General features: G+C 45.4%; 1 protein-coding gene across 7 annotated transcripts in view; it reads left to right on the forward strand.

The window, feature by feature from the left end:
- The window catches only part of Ccdc190 (coiled-coil domain containing 190), a 65,537-nt gene that overhangs the window by 39,345 nt on the left and 3,381 nt on the right, over nucleotides 1-22,811 (forward strand). For 4 of the 7 annotated variants that reach the window (XM_052737532.1, XM_052737531.1, XM_052737534.1 and 1 more), the window contains one exon: nucleotides 19,713-19,954. In XM_052737532.1, the coding sequence (XP_052593492.1) occupies nucleotides 19,759-19,954 (196 nt within the window). In that variant the 5' untranslated portion in view covers nucleotides 19,713-19,758. Of the gene's footprint in view, nucleotides 1-18,963; nucleotides 19,328-19,683; nucleotides 19,955-22,811 lie in introns of those variants that run through there. The other 3 variants (XM_052737529.1, XM_052737530.1, XM_052737535.1) reach the window with 2 other exon arrangements.

The raw sequence follows: 22,811 nt of genomic DNA on the forward strand, positions 1-22,811 counted from the left end.
CAGTGGGACTTAAAGGGGTCTGTATCTGGAAGATTTCCTGTGTCCCTGCTGGCCAGCAGTCGCGTCCCCCAAGTAAACACACAGAAGCTTATATTAATTAAAACTGCTCAGCCATTAGCTCAGGCTTTCCACTGACTAGCTCTTACATTTAAACTCAACCCATTTCTGTTCATCTGTATGTTGCCACATGTTCCGTGGCTTTACCTGTGCGCCATTACATGCTGCTCCCTAGACGGCGGCGGGCTGGCATCTCCTGACTCAGCCTTCCAGCCTTCCCACAATTCTCCTTGTTTGCTTATCCTGCCTATACTTCCTGACTGGCTACTGGCCAATCAGCATTTTATTTATCAACCAATCAGAGCAACACATTCACAGCATACAAAGCGATATCCACAGCACTTTCCTTTTTTTGTTTTCTAAAAAGAAGGAAGATTTTTAACTTTAACATAGTAAAATTACATATAACAAAACAATTATCAAGCAAGAATTACAGTTATAGGCCGGGCGGTGGTGGCGCACGCCTTTAATCCCAGCACTTGGGAGGCAGAGCCAGGCGGATCTCTGTGAGTTCGAGGCCAGCCTGGTCTCCAAAGCGAGTTCCAGGAGAGGCGCAAAGCTACACAGAGAAACCCTGTCTCGAAAAACCAAAAAAAAAAAAAAAAAAAAAAAAAAAAAAAAAAAAAGAATTACAGTTATAATATCTAGTCTATTTTGTATTTTGTAAAATTAAAGAAAATACTTTATTTATCCTATATTTGTGAGTCTAAGGTTTTATATCTAACTTATCTCTTATCATACAGAGTGCTATCCACAGCAGGGGTCCTGTGTGCAAAGGTGCATGCAGTTGCAAAAGGGAGTGGTGGTGGGGCCAAGGGAAGACTTTCCATCAAGGCTTTTACTCTTGCTCAATGCATGCCCCACGGTTATTTAGCATTGATAGACATTTCCTTAAGTCAGAATCTTGCATCTAATAGAAGACTCTATACCTACTACTTTTTTATTCCTTTTTTTAAAAAAATCTCCTTTTCCTCTTACTATCTAAGAGTAAAGTGCTTCTTCTACCTTTGGCTAAAAAGCTGATGGTGGCCATGTGGCTCCTCTGCTCATAATAACCCACGTTTGGTTTTGTCATCTTCCAAGGCAAAGACAAACACTCCTTGTGCTGGTCTGAACAGGAATGGCTCCCATAGGCTCATATATTTGAATGCTTGGTCATTAGAAAGTGGTGCTACATGAGAGGGATTAGAAGGTGTGGCCTTGTTGGAAGAAGTGCGTCACTGAGGGTGAGCCTCAAGGTTTCAAAAGCCCAAGCCAGGCCCAGAGTCTCTCTCTCTTCCTGCTGCCTACAGATCCAGATATTGAACTCTCAGCCGCCATGTCTGCCTGCACACCGCCATGTGCCCTGCCATGAGGATGATGGACTAATCCTCTGAAACTGTAAGCCAGCCCCAATTAAATGCTTTCTTTTGTAAGAGTTGTTGGTCATGGTGTGCAACAGAATGCTGACTAAGACTCTCCTTTTTTTTTTTTTTTTTTTTTTTTTTTGGTTTTTCGAGACAGGGTTTCTCTGTGTAGCTTTGCGCCTTTTCCTGGAACTCACTTGGTAGCCCAGGCTGGCCTCGAACTCACAGAGATCCGCCTGGCTCTGCCTCCCGAGTGCTGGGATTAAAGGCGTGCGCCACCACCGCCCGGCAAGACTCTCCTTTTGATAAAAGGGTTCAGCTGCTCTTTCAATTGCCTAGGTACCATGTGGACTCATCATGGCTCCCAGGTTCCGAGAGGTGTAGAAAGAACTAACTCAAGAAAAAACTGAGCACTCTGTGCCTTAGCTTCTTCTGTAAAATAACATTAGTAGCAGCACCCTCACTCCTCCATTACGTTCTGACCATTACACAAGGCGATCCAGCTAACGTGCGTCTAAGAGTCTGTCGCGTCGCACAGTAATTACAGAGAACGTCTGGTTGCTCTGCTCCAATGGCGGCGTTTTGAGAGAAGGCAGGAAATTGAAAGGCACCAATGGTCCACAAGCCTCCTGGCTGCCCTGCAGCCTGTGCTGACAGGAGGCAAGCCACCCCTGAAGAAACAAGCATCCTCCAAAAAGTGGCTGGTACAATCAGTCTCCATGACATGTGGTCATAATCTGAGTGGCTACCATGTCTCAAACCACTGCCACCCCCAATCCCTCTGAGATGGCACTCATCTACTCCCCTTCCTCTTGGTAGTACCTGGGTCTCCCCTCTGCTTAGGCCTCTTCTTGCCCTGCCCAGCAGCTCCAGTCACCGCTGTGAAAGGGCAGCTGTTGGGGGGGGGGGGTGCAGGACTTGGCTTCTCTCCCAACATAAACCATTAGGCAAGCATTAACTTCTCTCTTAATGGGCAAAGCAACATGAAGCAGATGGAAGCCCAGACATGGGTCACTTTGCAGAGAGAGCCCAAGCTGTGGTGGGGAGGCAGTCCTCACATACAATCTCAAAATTGAAACTTAATTGGCCATTAATGGAATTTATCTAATTAAAAATACTTGTAATTAAGTATGAAGAAGAAAAGAAGCCTGGATTGTGGATCCAGCGAAAATAGAACTACACTGAATATGGTCACTAAGCCCACACTGAAGAACATATTCAGTCATACGCTGTCTTCAGTCACTCGGTCCTTATGCCCACCACAAGAGAAAGTCTGCTGTAGTACCCCACCCAACTCCTCAGGCTTTCCACTTCAGTCCTGAAATTTCAGTTGGAGAAATAAGTCTATAGTGTCCCCTGAGAAATACACACACAGACACACACACACACACAGACACACACACACACAGGGCGGGGGGGGGGGGGGATTAAAGAAATAGACTCAGCTACTAAATAAACTTCCTTGTGTTCTAGAACAGCAAGTGGCAGAACCCAGGATTTATGGCTATCCTACCTCACCATTCCCCAGGTGAGGGAAATTGGAGGAATAAAATCAGATCAGCTAATGAAAGTACAGTGGCACTATATAAGGTACAGATAAGTAGATCTAACTTTGTCTTCTTAGATGTAGCAATCCTAAGTCCAAACATCACAATATGACTCCTGCCCCTAATGTGAGACTAAAACACAAGCTCATTTGTTGCATAACACAGCAGACTGGTGACCAAGGCATGCTTTGGGGCCAGAATACATGAGCCATAGCTTGACCGTATTGTTTATGAACCATGTGACTTTTGGGCAAATTGCCTCTCCGTAGGTCAGTTTTCCCACCTGTGAAATGGGGAGAGTAATAGTCCTATAGGTTTGGGTTAACATATATAATGCTTTTGAACAGGGTCTAATGCATAGTAAGTATTCATGTTAGCTGTTACCGTTCATCTGCCAAGGTTGACAAGTCCTTCTTCAGAGTCCCCTTTCCCTGAGAGGTCCTCAAATCTGTGTGCTTGGTGGCATTTAAGATTACATCATCCATGGATAGTCTCTCAGTGTAAACATGGCATCAATGTGCTGATGTCATCCTGAGAGGGGGGCGGTGCTCTCCAGGAAGGAGTCTGCAGAATCTTAATTTGTCCTTTGAGAGTTTGGCAGGAGAGTGAGTCATGTGGTGGGTATTTGGAACCCTGTCTCACACAGGACATTGTCCCCTGTCCTCTGCCACTTTCCAGATCCACAGATTCATAGCTTTCTTCTTATCACCTGCATCCCCTGACCACCGACTTCATCTACCCAGAATGACTGGGCCATTGTCCCATCCCCTTTGCCCATATTCGGTCCTGATGTGGACAAGAAGAGAGTGGTGTTGGTGGCTGTCTGAGCTGGGACAGAACAGCAGCCAGGCTGGCAGCACCAAAGAGGCTTGGTGGATAACGATGGGAGGTGGTTTCTGGGAACAGTGAGTGGCTCTGGCCATGTCCCTGCAGAGGCTGTAACCCTTCGGTGTCCCTGCCCAGCAGTGTATGGAGCACAGGGCCGCTGGAGGAGAGATTGGTCTTCCTGGTCTTTGGTTAAGGTCCACATTTTCACTTTAGACTGGGCTAGCACATCAGGCATGGAGCTCTGACACTTTCTCAGGACAATTGCCCTCAGCAACATCAATTACTTTTACTACAGCTTCTTTGCATGATCATTTGCATGATCATCTATGATAATCTCAACAAGCCTGGGTCCTTGGATCTGTCTGCAGCCATCTCATAATAGAAACATGTAAATCTGAACTCACAGGCACTCCATGTGGCTTTAGAATATTAAAATTCTGAAAAGGGACCACAGGATTCTATCGCTTCAGGGTCCCACTGTGATATTAACAACAATGACAAACAGATCCAAGAGACACTGACCATCTCTTTTCTTCTACATCTGGAAACCATTAGCGAACACACTGCTTGGGGCAGTTTTGATAAAGGGAGTGCCAAGAAAATCAGGCCAAGATTCTTATTAATTCAATCAGCTCCACAGAGCCTTGGAACATTTTTGTGAAGTAGAATCATTTTCTAAGCAGAAAATAGGCATAATTAAGGCCAACCTCTAGGTAATTTCTTTGACCTTAATGTCTAGTGGGCAGCCTCAGTACCATCATCGGACTCTGGAAAACAAATAAGACTTGAGATATTATCTCATTAATTCCCAGTGCTCCTTAAATGTGTTTAGGATCTTGTTGGCTTTAGCTCTACCTAAAAATGTCAGTGACCCATCCGCCACCCCAGCAGGATGGGACAGATGAAGGGCTTTCTAAGAAACCATGAACTTTACTGAAAGCACCGTGATTCAACTAAACCATCCCATTTCATTTTCTACCTCTCCTTCCGGGAGCTAAATATTATAATTACTTATTCTTTTTTATTTCTTTTCTGTGCTGGGAGCTTAAATATCCTTTTTGTTGTTTTTGTTCGGCTGGTTAATAATTTGTTTCTGTGGGTTTTATTTGTTGGTTTTGTTTTGCATTTTGGGCTTCCTTGCTCTTTGTCGAAATTTCTCTGAAGCCGCCCACCTAGGTACTAGCTCACCTCAACTTCTCTCCTCCTCTTCCTTATTCTCCTCTCCCACACAGCTTGCTTGCCTTGGAATTTTTCATTCAAAGGTCCAGAAAACTGTCCTTGACCCTCCATTTGAGTCCATTTGTAAAAATCATTTATTATTGAGATTAAGAGCTCCAAGAAAGGATGTAGATTTCTCCGGTAACATATAGCAAATCAGGAAAGGTTCCCCCCTCCCCGCCCCAAAATTTCTCACAACAATCACAGCATGATAAATGTGAACCTTTTCCCCAAACAGGGATCCCACCCACCAGTTTAAAAAAAAATTTTTTTCTGAAATTTATTTTACATACAGGGAGGAATGAATGTGATTTATCATAATGAGACTCCTCCCAAGGCGAGGCGCCGCATGGGTTCCCCTTTGTGTTGCGTTGCTGAATGGGGTGCCAGACACAGAAGGAGATCAACAGGTCCCGTTGAAACGACACCACCCACATAAGCCCCTGAGATAGCAGGGTCCGGTCAGCTCTCTCTCTCTCTAGCAGAACTGGAGTTCATGTGTGAATTTGGTCACGAAACCCTCAGGCGCCTCAGGAAAAAAACAGACCAGTGGGTCCCTTTGCTTACTCATCTGGAGCTTCCTGTGGCCCCTGGTATCAGTCAGCCCTGCAGATCCACCCTTCTGGACTGGATAAGGACGAGAATACGCAGACTACTAGCCTGTCAAAACTAACCCCCCAGGGAACAGAGGACTCAGCCAGCCCCTTCCTGGCTTCCTTTTCTACTCTCTTTCTCCCTGCGGCTATGAGAATGTTAAACACAACACCGACACTGAGAGCCCAGCTGTGACCTCGACTGACATCAGAGACCAAAGTCCGGTTATCAGAGATCCCTGCACTGTTCAGAACAGTTGGTCTGGCCACGCTGCCATTTCGCTTCCAGAAAGTCTCTTGGCTTGAATCCATCTCTGGCCCATCAGAGGAAATGCACAGACCCACCTCCACTAATGCCCGGCTGGATTAGTCTTATCACTGCACTGTGATAAAACAGACAGCATTCATCTGATCTAGTCTGTTCAGGAGTAATCCCGAAATAGAAGCTCGAAGGAGCAAGGTCCAAATAAAGGGGGGCCCTTCCCCAACATGCCCCAGGAACCAAATGGTAACTGCTGGGGATCACTCTTGGACCCTGATGGGGATCTGTCTTCAACAGACTCTTAAACAAAGAAAATATTTCCTTCCAAGGGACAACCTGGCCATAAGCCCTCCCAAGAAAGATTCGTTACGATTTTTAATGACCCAGACATTAGTCTTAGAAGAATGCAAGCCTATTTTTTGTTCCCCCTCAACACAAACGCACCCTTGTCATCTAAGGAGCAATAAACTGGAAGTCACAAACACCAGCCTGGGTCACCACGGCTTGGCGGATCTATGGCCTCCAGGGGAAGCGCCCTGCAAGACAGAAAACTCAGTTCTTCAATTCTGGAGTGCACTGCTTATTTTCATGCAAAAGAATTCCAATATTAAGAAAGCCTGAGGAGAAGATGCAAATTCAGGCCAGAGAGCATTTTCGGCATTCTGAGAACTGAAATTTTTCCCATGCTGTACAGAGCAGTCCCATAGTGCCGGCTGCCATGGAGCATGGCCCCGTACCACAGACTGTCTATCATACAGACACTGGTTAGAAATGTACATTTCTGGGCCCGCTTCACAGCATTCTGCTTCAGTTAGTGCAGGCATGATCTAGGAATCAAAAACCGTGAAAGACATCCCAGGCAATTAAAAATATTTTTCAATTTATTTGTTGTGGGCAATGTTGGGGGCGACTTGAGGGGTTGGCTCTCTCCTCCCACCGTGTGAGTCCCAGGAAGCAAACTCAGGTCTTCAATCTCAGTGGCAGGTGCCTTTACCAGATGGACCATCCCACTGGCTGGCCCAATTTTGGGTTTGTTTTTATGAGAAAGGATCTCACGTAGCCCAGGCTGGCCTCCAACTCACTGTGTAACCCAGGACAGCCTTAAAGTCCTCATCCTCCTGCCTGTACCCCTGGATGCTGGGATGCTGAGCATGCACCACCATGCCTGGCATGCCTCCAAAATTGTAACCACCAAGCAGGGTTAGCAGTTGACTCCCTCCTAAGTCTCTGATAACTCCCTGTAGCTGGTATTTGGCGCCATTTCAGTGTTTAGCCACACACCTTTTAAAGATTTTACAGGAAGGCTGATAAGATTTTATAGGAAAGCTGCTATGGCGACCTCTGGGTGCTGTGGCCTGGGTTAAACAGCCATTCTGCCTGAGTCTGTGGGAGATGTAGGCTCAAAACCAGCAGATATTTTAGGTATCTGCTACTTATTTTTAAAAAGTAAAAATATCTTCATTGAGAACTGGAGAGGTGTTTAAGAGTCCTTTCTGTTCTTCCGGAGGACCTAGGTTCAGTTCCCAGAATGCACAATGAATGGCTGCTTCACAAACCCCTGTAACTCCAGCTCCAGGGGATCCAATACCCTCCTCCAGCCACTGCAGGCACCTGTATACACAGGTGCATGAAAATCTATGGATATATATATTAAATTGTTTGAAAATATTCTCTTTTTTTTTTTGGTTTTTTTGAGACAGAGTTTCTCTGTGTAGCTTTGGAGCATTTCCTGGAACTCACTCTGTAGCCCAGGCTGGCCTCAAACTCACAGAGATCTGCCTGCCTCTGCCTCCCAAGTGCTGGGATTAAAAGCATGCACCACCACTGCCCAACAAAAATATTCTTATTAAACCAGGTAAATAAATAGCAGTAAATATCACTATTTTTTAACCATTTGTTTTAAAGTGATACCTGGAGTAAAACATGAAAGTATTTGAGATGATTAATTTTCCCACTAACACTCAGTTCTTCTCCTAATCCAGTCAGTCTTGTGTTTTTACATCCAAAATTTTCTCAGCAATTTAACGTCAACTTTCAAGAGGCTTGGTCTCCAAAGACTCCTAGCTTGCCTGTTTCCAACCGTACACTGTTCCCTAGGGGATGAGGCAAACAGAGGAGAAGTATTAGATGGTCCTGAAACTAACTCTCTAATCTCGAAGTCAGAGGTCCCCCATAGTAGATATTTTATTTAAAAAATTAGATATATATGGAAAGAGAGCGAGGGGCAGATAGACAGACAGAGATTTGATTTCCACACGTGGGAACATACAGGATGCCTGCCTATCTCTGGCTGTATGTGGCCTGATGGTTTTATAAATATTTTCAAGGCCATCACATTAATGGGAAGCAACCCTGATCTTTTGAACTATTGGTAGGGACCAAGGACGAGCCTGCAGGCACTCCGATCAACATACTCAGGGGACAGTCTCACGTAGACGGTCAAAGTGGAGACCGAGCAAGTTTTCTCTGAGGAAAGTCTGTGTTCTGCTTTCACAGGAGAGGAACCAAAGGGAGCCTCGCGTCTGGTTTAAGCTCTGGTCTCTGCGCGTTTGGGATCTGGGGAGGTGGGGGTGGGGGAACAAACAGTGAGGCTGAGCACCAGCAGAGAAGCCCAGATGCTTGAAGAGTGTGGTGCAAACAGACCCTGAAGTCCCTTCCATCATCATGTCCCCCAAAGGGACATCTCCAGCACTCCAGTCAGAAGCTACGTGCTTCTCTGCACTCTCTGCCAGATGTAAGCTGGCCAAAGGGGGTGGCCATCTGGACTCAGAGAGCCCATTAGCGCCATAACAGGCAGCCGAGTTTGATTATAAACACCAGCCTCTCTCTCGAGCCAGCCAGCTGTCTCACGCTTTGAAATTACGCACTTGGAAAGCATCTGGTTTGGGACAGGAGACACCTCTCCCATGGGCTTCAGAGAAGAGGAGGCTGGGAGTCTGTGGCCCAGGCAGCACATGGCTTCTGGCAGAAGGCTAGCAGGCTCTTTTTATCTCCCACCCTACTCTTTAATCTTAGCATGCCTACCTGTAAGGAGTGCGTGCCTGCACGTATGCCATTTTGGAGTCATTTTTCTCAGGAACACTGTAGGGAGGACTGTCAAGTAAAAAGTCACATCCGTAGGCAGCCCAGTCCTTAGACGTAAATGTAGGAGGAGGCTGCTGGACATTCTTGGTCCAGACTGTGAGTGAGCATATATGCCTATGTCCACCCCTTCTGTAGATGGTCAAAATGAAGCAGGAAACAGGTTGAAAGTCACACATGAAAGGGAATACCAGAGAAATCCCACCTTGCTGTTCCATAGGAAAGCCAGAATGAAGGCTGTTCCTCAATAACCATCTAGAATCTTCTCTAGCCTTCTGCCACAATGCTGCCCACCACTCCTAATTAAAAGGAGCACGCTCTTTCTCAGTTTTATGACAGTTTTCTGTCCCCTTCTCTTATCTTTGAACTGCTGGAGGATTGAAGACTGTCGATTCTTGCCACCTCCCATACGAAGGAGATATTATCAAGCAAGTATTTGAAACCGTAGTGAATCAAATTGATCAGGAAACCTTAGCTGATAATACTTTTCATTTGGTGGGTGGTAAGTGCATGTTAGGCACATTGCTAATGGCTTTGCTTGAATTGTGTAGTGGTTTCTTCAGATTTAAGCTCACACATTCACTGTCTTGGCTCCCAAGGCTGCCTCTGAGATCCGTGAAGGACAATGGCTAAGCTAAACCAGATCCTGAGGACTTGAGTAAAGAAAGCGAACGAAGAGGAGAATTAAGGGTGATGACAATCACTGGTCCTGTATAGAGCTTGAGAGGGGGAAGAGATAACTGTCAGCGTGGAGGCCAGTAGCACAAAAGAAAGGGACTACCTCGTCACCTCTGCCTTTGGGAAGATAGACTTGTGTCCAAAAAGAAGGTGGGGGGAGGGGAGCATGCCCCCAGAAGTCTAAAAACTCGGGTATCCCTCAAAATGAGAAGCAGGATTAACGCAATCAAGTGAAGTGGGGTGCAAGGGTGCTGGGTGACCCTCCAATTCCAAACTGCAGAAACTGACAAGCCTCCGTCTATAACCCAGGGCACAGGCGACAGCTCCCTGGAGGGAGCCAGGGGGACCCTACCCAGGGAGGCTGTCCTGGGAGGAAGCATAAACAGGAAGGATGGCTACACGGTAAAGTGGGAACGGCATTGCATCCTCGTGGAGGCCAGGAAGGGAAGGACATCTCAGTTCTTGTTGACATGCACCCCCTCCACTGAGGATGAGCCCCAGAGTCAGAGGGGGAAGCAAGCTTTAGGAAGAACAGGGTGAGGCTGACATAAGGGAAGTGACTTCGAAAATGAAGTCCTTAGTGATGTTGAGCCCCTCAGGCCTCCGGCTGAGGTCAATACTACAAAAGCAGCAAGTACAGGCTGTTTGTTTGTTTGTTGTTGGGGGGGAGCAGGTTTTTGGCATTTGGGGTATTTTTTAAATGTCTCATTTTTATTTTAGGAGCTTTACTCAAAATGGCTTCTGGAGTTCAGAAGGAAGAATTGACATGAACTTTTAGGCAGGGCACTCTAGAAATATTTTTTTTTAATTGATAATGAAGGGTAGTCTTTATTTTATTTGCTCTTCTTGGTGTGGGGGGAGAGGATCAATTCTCACCACATGATTCTGTGTTTTTCCAAGTGTGATACACATGTCTATAATTCCAGCAGTTGGGAGACTGAAGCAGGAATATTGCAAGTTTCAGGACAGGCTGGGCTCCAAGTCTCTGTCTCAAAAACCAATCAGCAGTAGTGAGTAAAAAAGATGGGAGTTTGAATGCTTCCTGACTTCTAACCTGAAAAAACGAAGCTTCCACACAAGTGGCCTTAAAGCGTGAAAAAACCAATTGTGTGAAACAGTATGTTATGCTTTCGGAAGAAATAAATCATAAATGGCCACTTGTTAGGCCAAAGATGGTCCCTGTTATGTTCTAACTCCTCGCCCTAGGCTCTGGTCCAGTAGCTTCTGAAGGGTCCAGTTTCTGCTCACTAAGTGGTTCCAGAGCGCCATCTGGTGTCAGCATCGGGAACTACAGCAACCTTTCACAAGGCAGAACTTAAAGGAATGGATAACCGGAATTTCAGCCTTGGCGTGTGATATGAGGCCTTGATTACTTCTGTAGCCCATGCACCTCAATTCCAATACAAGTTTAAGGTTCAATAGTTCTGCACTGAATGATTTCAAACTGTCGAAGAGCGCAGCAGAATCCGGGAGCTGGGTCTCAGCAGCTTTCTTATAGCAAACTCACCCTTAATGCGGCTGGGAATTTTACAAGGTAAGAGGAGAAGGCTATTGAAAGGTTCCAAGTCGGACTTAGAACTGTGCTCGCACAAGCCAGCCTCTTGAGCTACCAGAGGCTGAAAGAGACAGGCGTAATTCTCTTGAATGCCTGCAGGGGGCGCGTGGCTGCCGCAGCACCTGGGTTTCAGCCTTCTGCCTCCACCACTAAGAAAAAATAAACAAAACAAACAAACAAACAAAAAAAACATTACCATTGTTTCAAACCAGTCAGTTAGGGTAACTTGTTATAGGAGCCACAGAAAATTCGCACCGTTTGTGCTCAGCACTCAGAGCAGGCGAAAAGAAGTGGATGCTTAGCTTTGTGAGTACCGTGGGTGTTACAAGACTCTGTCACTATGGAGATGCTGCGTTATCTAAAGTTACACATTAAACCCGTGACGAGATTAGGAGTTTGTTAGTTTAATAAATGGGTGTACTTTGTCTCCGATAAGGGTGGCCACTCCTGTTATCTGATCACTGCGCGACAACAGTTGAAATTTGTTACCAGATACAAGAGGCCGGCCCGGCCAGCGGCTTTCCTGGCATAGGTCATTCCCAAGGAAGAAACAAGGTACCCTCGCCCCTTGCTGCACCCTCGCAGGAGAGAGCACCTGGTTTCCCAAACCCAGCAAGGTCCCTGGGCTTTAAGGCCACCAGGAGAGGAGCTGGGCTGTGAATCCAGAACTAGCAAATTGGGGGAGTGTGGAAGTTGGGAAATGAAGCGACCCGACGTGTGAGCTGATTCACAATGGGACTGTGAGAATCCGAACGACTATGGTTTCCCGAGTTTGAAATACTCATTGGATATTTGGCATTATTTTAAAAGCATGCTTATCTTTCCAGTTTCATTTAAGAAGCACTAGTGGGTGGTTTTTTTAAGCATTTAATAGGAAAGTTAAAGGCTGTTGCATACGTTTCCAGTGGAGTTTATTTAAGTTGCTTTTTTTTCTAATTAATACTTCACTCAGCAAACGTTTATCAAACACTTATCATGAATGATGCGCCCTGGTCCATGAAGAAAAATAAATAAATCTCTTCCTTAAAGAGTTGGCACAACAGTGGAATGTGTGGATGAATCGTTGAAGGTACTGGATTTTTTTTTTTTTAACTGCGGTGTATTGATGGCTGTTGTCAAAGGACTTAGTGCCATATTAATACCAAACATGCTCTGTCCTTCAAACGTGTGAATGCAGTACACAGAGAAGACCACGGCTAATCTTCTCTGGAAAACAAGACCTCCTGTCTGTCCCCTAGAAACAATCCCTTTCTCTAACAGGAGCAAAAAGCCAATATAGGTAGGATGGTCAAGAAAAAGGAAAGAAGCTAGCATGTGCCAAGATCAAGAGTGCTGGGGTTTAGCCGGGCGGTGGTGGCGCACGCCTTTAATCCCAGCACTCGGGAGGCAGAGCCAGGTGGATCTCTGTGAGTTCGAGCTGGGAGGCAGAGCCAGGTGGATCTCTGTGAGTTCGAGGCCAGCCTGGTCTCCAAAGCGAGTTCCAGGAAAGGCGCAAAGCTACACAGAGAAACCCTGTCTCGAAAAACAAAAAAAAAAAAAAAAAAGAGTGCTGGGGTTCACACCATCTTAGGAAGATGCAAATATTTCGGGGGGGAAATGAGGCAGAGGTCATATCCTAAAACGCGTCCTTCTCTGTCTTCTTTTTTTCCAGACTGGTGCCCACAGCCAAATGGGGCTTTTTTTTTTTTTCATTTATTTACAAGAATATTTATGGGAGTGCACATTTGCCTCACTTCAAATATAACCTTTAGAAGTAGCATAGCCTAAACATTTGGACAACCACCTTATGTGTTAGTCCCGGGACTTAATTTTAGACTTTGCCTTTATAATAATGTTTGTGGCAAACAGTTCTTATTTAACTATAGTCTGTTACATCCTAAAGTGATGGACAATAATCTTAGCCATCTAAGTGTGTATGTACGTATTAGTCTGTGTGGCAGAAGTTTCGGTTGTCTCCTAATACAAACTACCCCCTTCTCTAAAGTAGTGAAACTCCAAATGTTTAAATAGCTGCATGGTTGTCCACAAAATAAAAACATACGTTGTCCAGACTCCCTTGAAGTGAGATGTGACCATGTGATTATAAACTGTATACACATATCTTGGGCAGTTTCTGAAAAACTTGTATTTAAAAGGGTGTGTGTGTGTGTGTGTGTGTGTGTGTGTGTGTGTGTGTGTGTGCGCGCGCGTGTGTGTGTTTAACCTTCAAATGTCCCATACCCTCACTAATTCCCAGACTCCCAACTGATTTTGTAATTCCCGTTCCAGGTGAATTAATATTTTCCACTATGATTCCGGAAGTACATTTTTTTTTCTTAGAGTTATTTCAACTCTTACTTTCCATATTTGGAGGAAGCAATATCAAAATAATCTGTACTACCTCAGTAACCATCACTTACCTGAAGGAAAAAAAAAACTCACATGATCTCACTACTTCCATTTGAATTTACACTTGTGGCCATTTTTGTTTCACAGACTGTCGCTTTGTCTTTTTAATGCCAACTGGCAGCTGTGGAGTGTGCCGCAAAGCAATTGGTTATTTGTGTGGCTGGGTGACGACAGAAGCGTCTGAACTCAAACTTCCGTCTTGTATGCCGTCTTCCCCCATGTCAGACTCGTAGCTTCGCGAGGGTGTTTTGATTCTCTTTCCTCCAATAGCTTTCCTTGTGTTTACTCTTGTGAGTTGTCACCTGAGAAATGATAGTGTGAACCTTAGTTCATGAACGTAAAATGTTAATGACTGTCCTTAGGTTTCTTACGGAATGGAAACTGAAAGCTTACCCAGTCTACCTTTTAAACCCTCCATGCTTTGTTACTGTCAACTGGACAGTTTGTTTTCCCAGGTCCCAACTTCATTCATTCAGTCTTCATTTATATGTGTCCACACACACATCACTTTCCTAACTCATCATCCCTCTACACCCTAGCCTTACACCTGGAAACTTTTCCTTTTCTGTCTCAAACACATACCCTGGAGAAGTTAATTTAGCAAAGACTTGATCCTTTTCTTTTTTTCTAGTCTGAAACTATCTTTGCTACCCCATGCATAGACTTTTAGGTCGATACTTGGAGTTATGGTTTGTTTTGTTTTCAGAACATCGAAAATATTCTGTTTCCCAACCTACATTGTTGCTATTGAGAAGTCAGCTAAAAAGATTGTAACTTCTTTGAACATTAGTATTTGTCTCTCTCTGCCTGTCTTAACAGTTTCAAATGTAGGAAATTTAAAATATACTCAAAATTAGAAAGAATCGCCTAGTATGTGCATTTATTTGTGCCCAGAATCTAGCTTCAACAATTATTAATATTTTACAACTTTAGTGTCATCCATTTCTGTACACATAGTCACGTATACACTTGTTTTGGTACTTTTTAATGGCGTATTTTAGAGTACATACAAAAGGTTGTGTCTCTTAATGTGTATGTCCAACTCTGAAGGATCATTTGGCACAACCACCATGCTGTGAGAACTTAGTGCATACCCTCACTTAGGCATTAGACTCTTGTCATCAATGTATTCATATTAGAAGGTGAAGCCTTCAAAGTTGGTTACATCATGACACGGGTGACATCATGAATGAGATAGGTGCCCTTAGGAGAAAGGCCCCTGTGAACTCTCTCGTTCTTCTCACCGTATGGGGACACCCTACGGCTGTCTAAGAACAAGGACTCTAAATCTGCCAACATCTTGAGTCTTAGGTTTCCAAGTAACCACACACACACACACACACACACACACACACACACACACACACACACACATACACGGGGAAGGGGTAGATAACACCTTTCGTTCATAAACCCATGTGCATGTGTCTGTGTCTGTGTGACTGTGTGCATTCATTTTTCCTGCTCTGACACTCTCTCAATCCTAGCCACCACCACAGCCTGCTCAGCCTCCATTCTCTCCAGCTCAGAGCCAGCTGGGCCCTGGTTTGCTTGCTTTCCTCGTGTTATTTCTTATTTCACAGGAGTCACCTGGGGAATCACCTGTTTCCCGATGTCTGAAAACACCTGGTTGGACCTCTACTTACCGGAAGCAGCAACCCTTCCTGTGCAAGCTGAAGCTCCCTGAATCTTTTTTCAAGTTGTTTCTTTTTTTAAATAATCAACTTTACCAAGAGTAATTTATATACATTAAAATCCAGAGTTTAGTTTATATAATTTATATACATTAATATGCCAGAGTTTAGGCATATAGGTTGTTGGCTTGGACAAATGTGCGTAACACATAATCACTACTTCTCTTTCCCCAGAATCTCCCTCTTCCCTTTTCACAGTCCGTCTTCATCTACACGTCTCCATCCAGATCAGCCACTGAGCTGATTTCTGTGCTATGGATTAATTGTGCCTCCTGTAATATTTCAAATATTTCACCTCTCCATCCAGGAAGCCACTGAACTGATTTCTGTGCTATGGATTAATTGTGCCTCCTGTAATATTTCAAATATTTGGAGCCAGCTTCCCACTTTGTATCTGCCTCCTTTCATCAGCATGGTGTCTTTGGGTGGGGATCCATTCTTGGAATTCCTGTATCTCGTTTTCTTCATTACTAAGCAGTATCCTGTTATGTGAATGAATCACAGTTTTGCGTCTCCATTCACTGACTCACTGGCCATTCAGCTCGTTTCCAGTTGAAGACTGCTATGAAGAAGCTGCCTTGAGCATGCCTATGCAAGTCTTTGGTGCACTTAACCTTTCTCTTGGTTCAATCTCTAGAAATGGGACTCCTAAGTCTTGTCTATGTGTTAAATTTTACAAGAAACTGCCACACTGGTTTCCAAGTGATTACATAATTTATACCCAGATAATCAATCCATGCAAGTTTCAATTGACCCATATTCTCACCTGCACCTTGGTTTGCAAACCTATCTTTTCAGTTTAGGTTAGGCTAGTCGATGAGATGGGGTATGTGATCGTGGGTTTTATACGGAATTCCCAACAATTAATTACATGGAGTGTATACACTCGTTTTTCTCATTTCCCTTTGCATCCTCCTTTAGATTGTCTGTCCTTGTCCTTTGTCTATTTTTGAACAGGGGTGTTGGTGCCATCATGTGCTGTTTGGGACTGTGCACACAGGCTCTTTGTAAGATAAATAGGCTGCCAGAGCATTCTCCAGAGCTCTAGCATACCTTTTCTCTTCTCTGGCAGTGTGCTTTGAAGAAAAAGAGGTTTAATATCACTTGATATACTTTGCTAACTTTTTTCTTTTGCCTGTTTTTGTCTACTTCCAATTCTTTGCCTAACCTATGTTTACAAAAACATTTTGGGTTTTTTTTTCCTTGTAGAAATTTTGTACTTTTAGCATTTAAATTAAGACATAAAATCCCTCTTCTTAACTTTCTCATTTGGCCTAGCACAAGGATAGAGGTTGAGTTCCTCAACGTGGGTACCAATTCCTCCAGCACACTCTGTGGGAATGCAATGTGAGTCTTCCCCTCATTCAAGTGTGTTGATATTTCTGTCAAAAGCAGAGTGACTAGATGTGCCAGTCTTTTCTAGAATCTCTCTTCTGTTTTGTGGTCTTATTTATTGTTATGCTGGCTCAGTATGATGTTGCTGTAGCTTCAGAGGAGCTCTGGAAACCACACAATGTTGGTCTTCTTTATTCTCCCATTTTAAAATTATTGTGGCCATCTTAAGTCCTTTGCATTACCATTTGGATTGTACAGTTAGCTTTCAATATTTACCAGGAAAAAAAATACCTGCTAAGATCTTGATGGTGATTGAGTCTATAGATTACCGTGAACAGAGCAGACAGCCAAGAATTCTCAACATGACATAGTTCCCCATGTGTTGTAACCACTTTTCTGACTAGTTCTTTCCCTGTCGGTGGTAGCCAGGGCGCCATGCCGGAATGATAATTTTGCGTCTGCAGCCACCATTTCCTGGATTCTTTGTTCTTTCTTCGCCTTGATGATACTGGACAGAGGCTCCGTGTTTCTGGCCACGCTGTGTATGAGAAGCTTCAGCTCACTTTAAGGCTTCAATCTTCCATACAGGTCAGACCTCTCCTCCCTGCACTCCATGGGTGTGGAGGAAGAGGAAGAAGGAAGAAGAGAAATGATGGCTTGTCATTCTCCTCCTCCTCCTCCTCCCATTGCAGAATGGGAAACTGTGTGTGTGTGTGTGTGTGTGTGTGTGTGTGTGTGTGTGTGTGTGTGTGTGTGTGTGTGTGTATACATGTTCATGCGCACATATACAGAGGCCAGAGATAGGCATTAAGTACCTTCTTCAGCAACCTTTTGCCTTATTTTTTGAGACAGAATTCCCCACAGAACCTAGAATTCATTAATTCAGTGAGGCCAGCTGACCAGTGAGCTCCAGGGATCTCTCTGGCTCTTCTTCTTCCAGTGGTGGAGTTACAGGCATAGACCACCACGCCCAGACTTTTTACATGGATATTGGGGGTCCGGACTGATGACCTCACACTTGTGCGGCAAACACTTGGCTGAGCCATCTCCCCAGCCCCAACACACGTTTTTTGTTTGTTTGTTTGTTTTTTGTTTTTGTTTTGTGTGTGTGTGTGTGTGTGTGTGTGTGTTTTATGCCTCCATTCCCTTGTCTTTCTGATCCTAGACAGCAGGGCTGGAGGGCTGGTTTCTGACACTGCTGCTGCATTTGGTACGCGAGGCTTTACTCTTTCTCTGCCTCTGCTCTGTTCTGTGTGCTCCTGGTCACCTCTGCTTTAAGATGTGTGGCTTTCTGGGGGAAGTTCATCTTCACCCGGATCCCCTCAGGCCCTGCTCAGGTTTCCATCTCCTCTCTGTGGAAGCATTTCTCCTCCCACAGACAGTGATGCCATGGCTACAGCTTGATTTCTGCTCCCTCGTAGGGAGTCAGTACCTCCAAGGCACTCTTATGGGGACCATGGTGCGCACACAGCACACTAAGGGCCCTTCATGCGGTTAGTTCTGCCAGCTTCTCCCCATCTGCACTTTCTCAAGATGATACACATATTGTATGAGATGCCACAGTGTCATCAGCTGGGGGAGCTGCACAACAAAAGTATGGCGTGACGGCTGTTATGCACTTCGCCAGTTTTCCAGATGGGGAAATGGAGGGCCAGTCTCCCCTTATGTGGCACCCTGCTTTCTGCAGTAATTATCTGGGAGCCTTCCCCCTATTTGTTTAAATCCTGAAGATGAAGAACTTATGCTATGGGAAAGCTCTGAGAAGGCATCCTTCCCCACTTAGAGAGTGAACACCCGCCCTCCCCTCTCCCCTCCTCAGTAATCTCTTTATAATAGTTTGTTTGCCGGGTGGAGAGTGTGGTAATAGGGGCTGCTTAGCTGCCTTTCATAAACTCTGAGGGGATTAGTGGGCCCCAGTGTTGGCAGCTGTCTTTAGACTGTGGAATATTACTGCCTCATATTTTCAGATGGGTCCCCAAGGAAATAATAGTAGTCCCACCCAGTATCTTCGTCTATAATAAATAGTTCAACTCTGCTCTTTGCTGCAACTATCCAAACACAAGGATAAAAGTTGATTTAAAAATCTATCACTTCATCTAATGCTATGTCCAATACTTTGAAAATCTAAACAAACTCTGAAATGCACTAAACAGGACTAGAAGCCTGGAAATACTCGGCACAGAGTACAATAACATAGAATAAGCAAATTAAATGCCCTTCTGTGCAAAATGTCTGCAGTCATGACTGGGAAGGCAGGGTGTTTTCTTTTGGTTTCCAAGAAGCAGGAAAGAGGGTGGGAGATGGGAAGAATGGCTGGGGGGTGGGGGTGGGGGAGCTAGAAGAGAGAAGGAGAGGGGTGGACAAGAGAATGGTGACCAACAGTGAGGGACTCTTTGCTTTCATGCTTGGCTCCCATGGACACCACGAGGAGCACTTCAGGCCTCTCTGGGGAGGGCTGGAAGTTGGCAAGCTTCCTTCGTTCTCAAAACACGTTAGAGATGTGGCCTTTTCAAGAGGGACTGGTACCCATGGCTCAAGGAGGCAGCATTCCTGACCCAGGGAGACAGGAAGAGGGCAGAGAGCTCTCAGGAGTATTCAGCATTCTGCCAGCAGCCCTTTCCCAAGGTCCCGCCTCCTTTTTGCCTGGGCTCATATGTTTAATGAAGAAACAAGTTCAGTAAAGCAGACTTAGCCTAGCGCAGGCCAAGAAACGGAGATTTTCATGGTGAGAACCTGGGTTTGCAGGTAAGTGCTACCTACTTTGTTCTTTGGTGATGCTTTAGTCTATACTTTACTCAAGCTGACTTAAAATAGTCTCAAGTTGAGCTGCCTTGTGCCGACCGTATCCCCTTCTCTAATGTTAATCTTTTCCTGAGTTATTACCACCGAAGCCTTGACAGCTACCTTACACACATTCTGTGCTGTAGCCCCGAGGGAAGTACTGGGAGAGACTCAAAGGAGAGAAAAGGTGTGTCCCTTCCCGGGAGTGTTACCGGAGTAAAGGAGGTAGAAGTGTGGGTTTGGACATTGTGATTTCATCCGACTAGGCAGTGTGGAGTTTACTAAAATTCATTTTAAACTAATCGGTGACCAAACACCAGAAGCCAGCATCTTGGCCTTGCTCTTTTAGGTTGGTTGTGATACCCGGAAGACTCTTGTTTCACTGTCTCCAAGCCATGAAGAGGATGGACCGAAACATGGTGAGGGGACCACTGTATAAGCAGTTCGACTTGGAGCAAAAGAATGCCAGGCAAGCCGAAGCTAGACTCAGCCTCAGTCTGCAAAGGCTGGAGGTCATCTGCCTCTATCACGTGAAATCTTTGGCCAGGGAGCAGAGACAGCTTCAGAAAGAACTGCATCGGCTGCAGCAAGGTGAGCTAAGGGGCAATCTGCCCCCACCCCCCACCCCCACCCCGCTTCTGGTCCTAAGGACACTCTGCCCCAGCTTCTGGTAGTAAGGAGCAGTCTACCCCAAAAGAGGAGGGCAAGGTGGGGTGCATATCAGCCTCCACCTCAATGCGGGAAGCGAAGTGTTTGCCTCGTGCCAGGGTCCTTCAGGGTCCTGGATGTCTAGCAGAACAAATGCCTCCATCTCCCTCTGGATTTAAGCAGGCCTAACCTTCTGGTCCTCTATGGTGTCCCCAAACTGCATAGCTCCTCCTGGTGCCTGGCCTCCAAACTTCTTGAGCTGACATTCCCCAGGCTTCCCTCATGGTCCTGTGTCATGTTTCCAATTTGCTCCCCCCACCTTCCCCTTACTTCTTCCCCCTCCCCACCCCCCACCTCTGTTAGATTTTTCACGTCATGCTCTCTTCCGTCCATCAGAGCTGATTTGGTTTTCCTCTTCTGTCCTGGCTGCCTTTCTCTTTGGGATCTAGCGGCCATTTATTGAACTGCTAAGGTTTAAGCCACTCCCCTCACCCATTTTATGAAAGGAAAGTTAAAAAGAAAACCAGAACCCCTTTCTCTGGATTTTGACCTCAGTTCCCTCTGATGAGGAATAGGGGTGACGATGCCCATCGTGTGAAATTATCCGAGCTTTCAGTGAGAATTCGGCACAGGCATTTGCTTTGGATTTGACAACTTGAATTACTCAGATTGGCAGTGCAAAGTCGTTTCAGAATGAACCCTCTCCTGCTGTCTTGCTGGAAACCGGTTCCGTTGTGTGGTTTGTAGAAACTGCCGCTCCTTCCTTTATTCATTAAACAATTAGGTTTCAATGTTCCTTCGAAATTATATGGAGTCGGTTAAACTCGGCTTTCCAGGACATTCCTCCTGACTTAAGCCAGGAGCCAGAACTCAGGAGCGTGTGTTGTGTTGTGTGATGGCATGTGGCCTGTTCAGGGGGGAAGCCAGATGGTACGCTTAAACACAGAACCTTCCAGGACTGCAGTTTCAGCAGCTGACACACGCACTCAAAGCAGCCTCGAAACACTGGCCTGGCAATTGTTTCGAGTTTTCAACTATTTCTAATTATAAAATAGTTTCCTTGAAACTTGAACGATGACCCTGTCTGAACTGAACTCTGTTTTCAAGTGCCCTGTCTACAGTCAGTGGTTAAGTCGACTTGGAATAAGAACACATCTGGAAAGGCGTCTTAGAAACCAGCTGGTTGGTTCTCAGTCCAATTCTCAGGACAGCTGAGAGCAGGTGTCCATGCTCCAGAGGGTCGCATGAAAGGCAAGCCCCATACTGCGACCGCCCCTGCTGCATAGGGAGAGCCTGTCTCAGTCACGGGTGTGTGTCAAGTGTCAGGGCCAAGAGACAGACAGCTTCAGAGGTCAAGCTTTCCAGGTTCTGCATCTCACACTGAACAGTCGAGTCAGGAAAGGAGGAGGAGAGATTGTGTATGCTCTTGGTGTTCTTTAGACGCTGTCGTCAGCAACAGTTTTCAATAATTTATTTGATGGAACTGTTATCACTGGGATGCAACCACTTGCCCATTGGTGGGTTGCTTCCTGCGCACGTTGTCGGCCCTCATCTTAGAGAGTAGGAACAGTAAGTAGAAATTAGGCTCAGAATTCAGCTTTCTTTTCACCAATGCCAAGATGGGTTATTCCAGGTCATGTGCTTTTGTTTGCTTGATTGGATGGTGGTTTGGCTGGCTGGTTGGCTGTTTTGGTTTGGGGGGATTACTGCTGTTGTTGTTGCTTTGTTTTTTTGTTTGTTTTGTTTTGTTTTGAGGTAGAGTCTCACTACATAGCCCAAGCTGGCCTCAACCTCAGGATCTTCCTGCTCCGATCTCCTGGACTCGGGGATTACAAATCCGTGCCACCCACCTGGCTATGGGTCAGGTGACTCAGAGGCTTGGTTGGAAATGTGAACAAATAAGGCCTCTTCTCTTTTTTATGCTTATTTACACTGTCAGCTGAGCTTTTATAAGGCTGATTTTTTTTAAAAAAAAAAACTGTGCTGTTATAAAGTCCATCAAAATTTTTAAATGCTAAAAATGGAATTATTCACAAAGTAAGGAGGGGATACCAGAAGCCTCCTGCCCCTGTTAAAGGCTCTTATGAATATTTCTCCAAAAGAGGCGGTGTGTGAGCAGAACCTAGGAGAAGAGTGAAGTGATGTAGGAAGAGAGAGATTACGGAGAGATGTGTAGCAGAAGATCGTTGCCGGAAGAAAGGAAGAGCGTGTGCAAACGAATAGAAATGAGTGTGGTTTGCCGGAAACAGTTCCATGCTGCTGCAGCACACATGCAGTTACAGAACTCACACTGGCCAGGTGTTGTCTCCAGCCAGAGCTTTACAAGGGCAGATCCCACCCTGCAGGGTCTGGGTGCAGGGAGAGTCCATATTCACATCTTAGAGAAATGACTCTGACTACAGTGCTTATGAGAAAATAGAGCTTAGGACGCGGCCAGGGTAGACCTGATAGAATTCCAAACGCAGGCCTTGATGTAAAACTTAAACTAGAGCGTTGTCAGGAGATGAAATTGGGGAGACCAGCTTTTCAAGACACGTGGAAAGAAGCATCGTCAGGGTTCCGTGACTAATTCCGCGTCCAAGCATGAAGGAAAGGAGAGCATATTGCCAGGCTCAGGGCAGGCCATCAAATGTACAGGCTACATGGGATAACTAGGTGGATACAGCTCCACACCACTGTGGTGAGGAAAACGGGGGAAGATGATGCCACAGAGAAAAGATAGGCTCATTTCGGAACCTGTTCACCCTGCTGTCTCAACTGCAGAAGAGTGAGCCGCCTAGAGAAGTAGCTCAAATCCTTT

This window comes from Peromyscus californicus, unplaced genomic scaffold, assembly GCF_007827085.1.
Source record: "Peromyscus californicus insignis strain IS unplaced genomic scaffold, ASM782708v3 Scaffold_14__1_contigs__length_90479793_seg_2, whole genome shotgun sequence".
Classification (NCBI taxonomy): domain Eukaryota; kingdom Metazoa; phylum Chordata; class Mammalia; order Rodentia; family Cricetidae; genus Peromyscus; species Peromyscus californicus.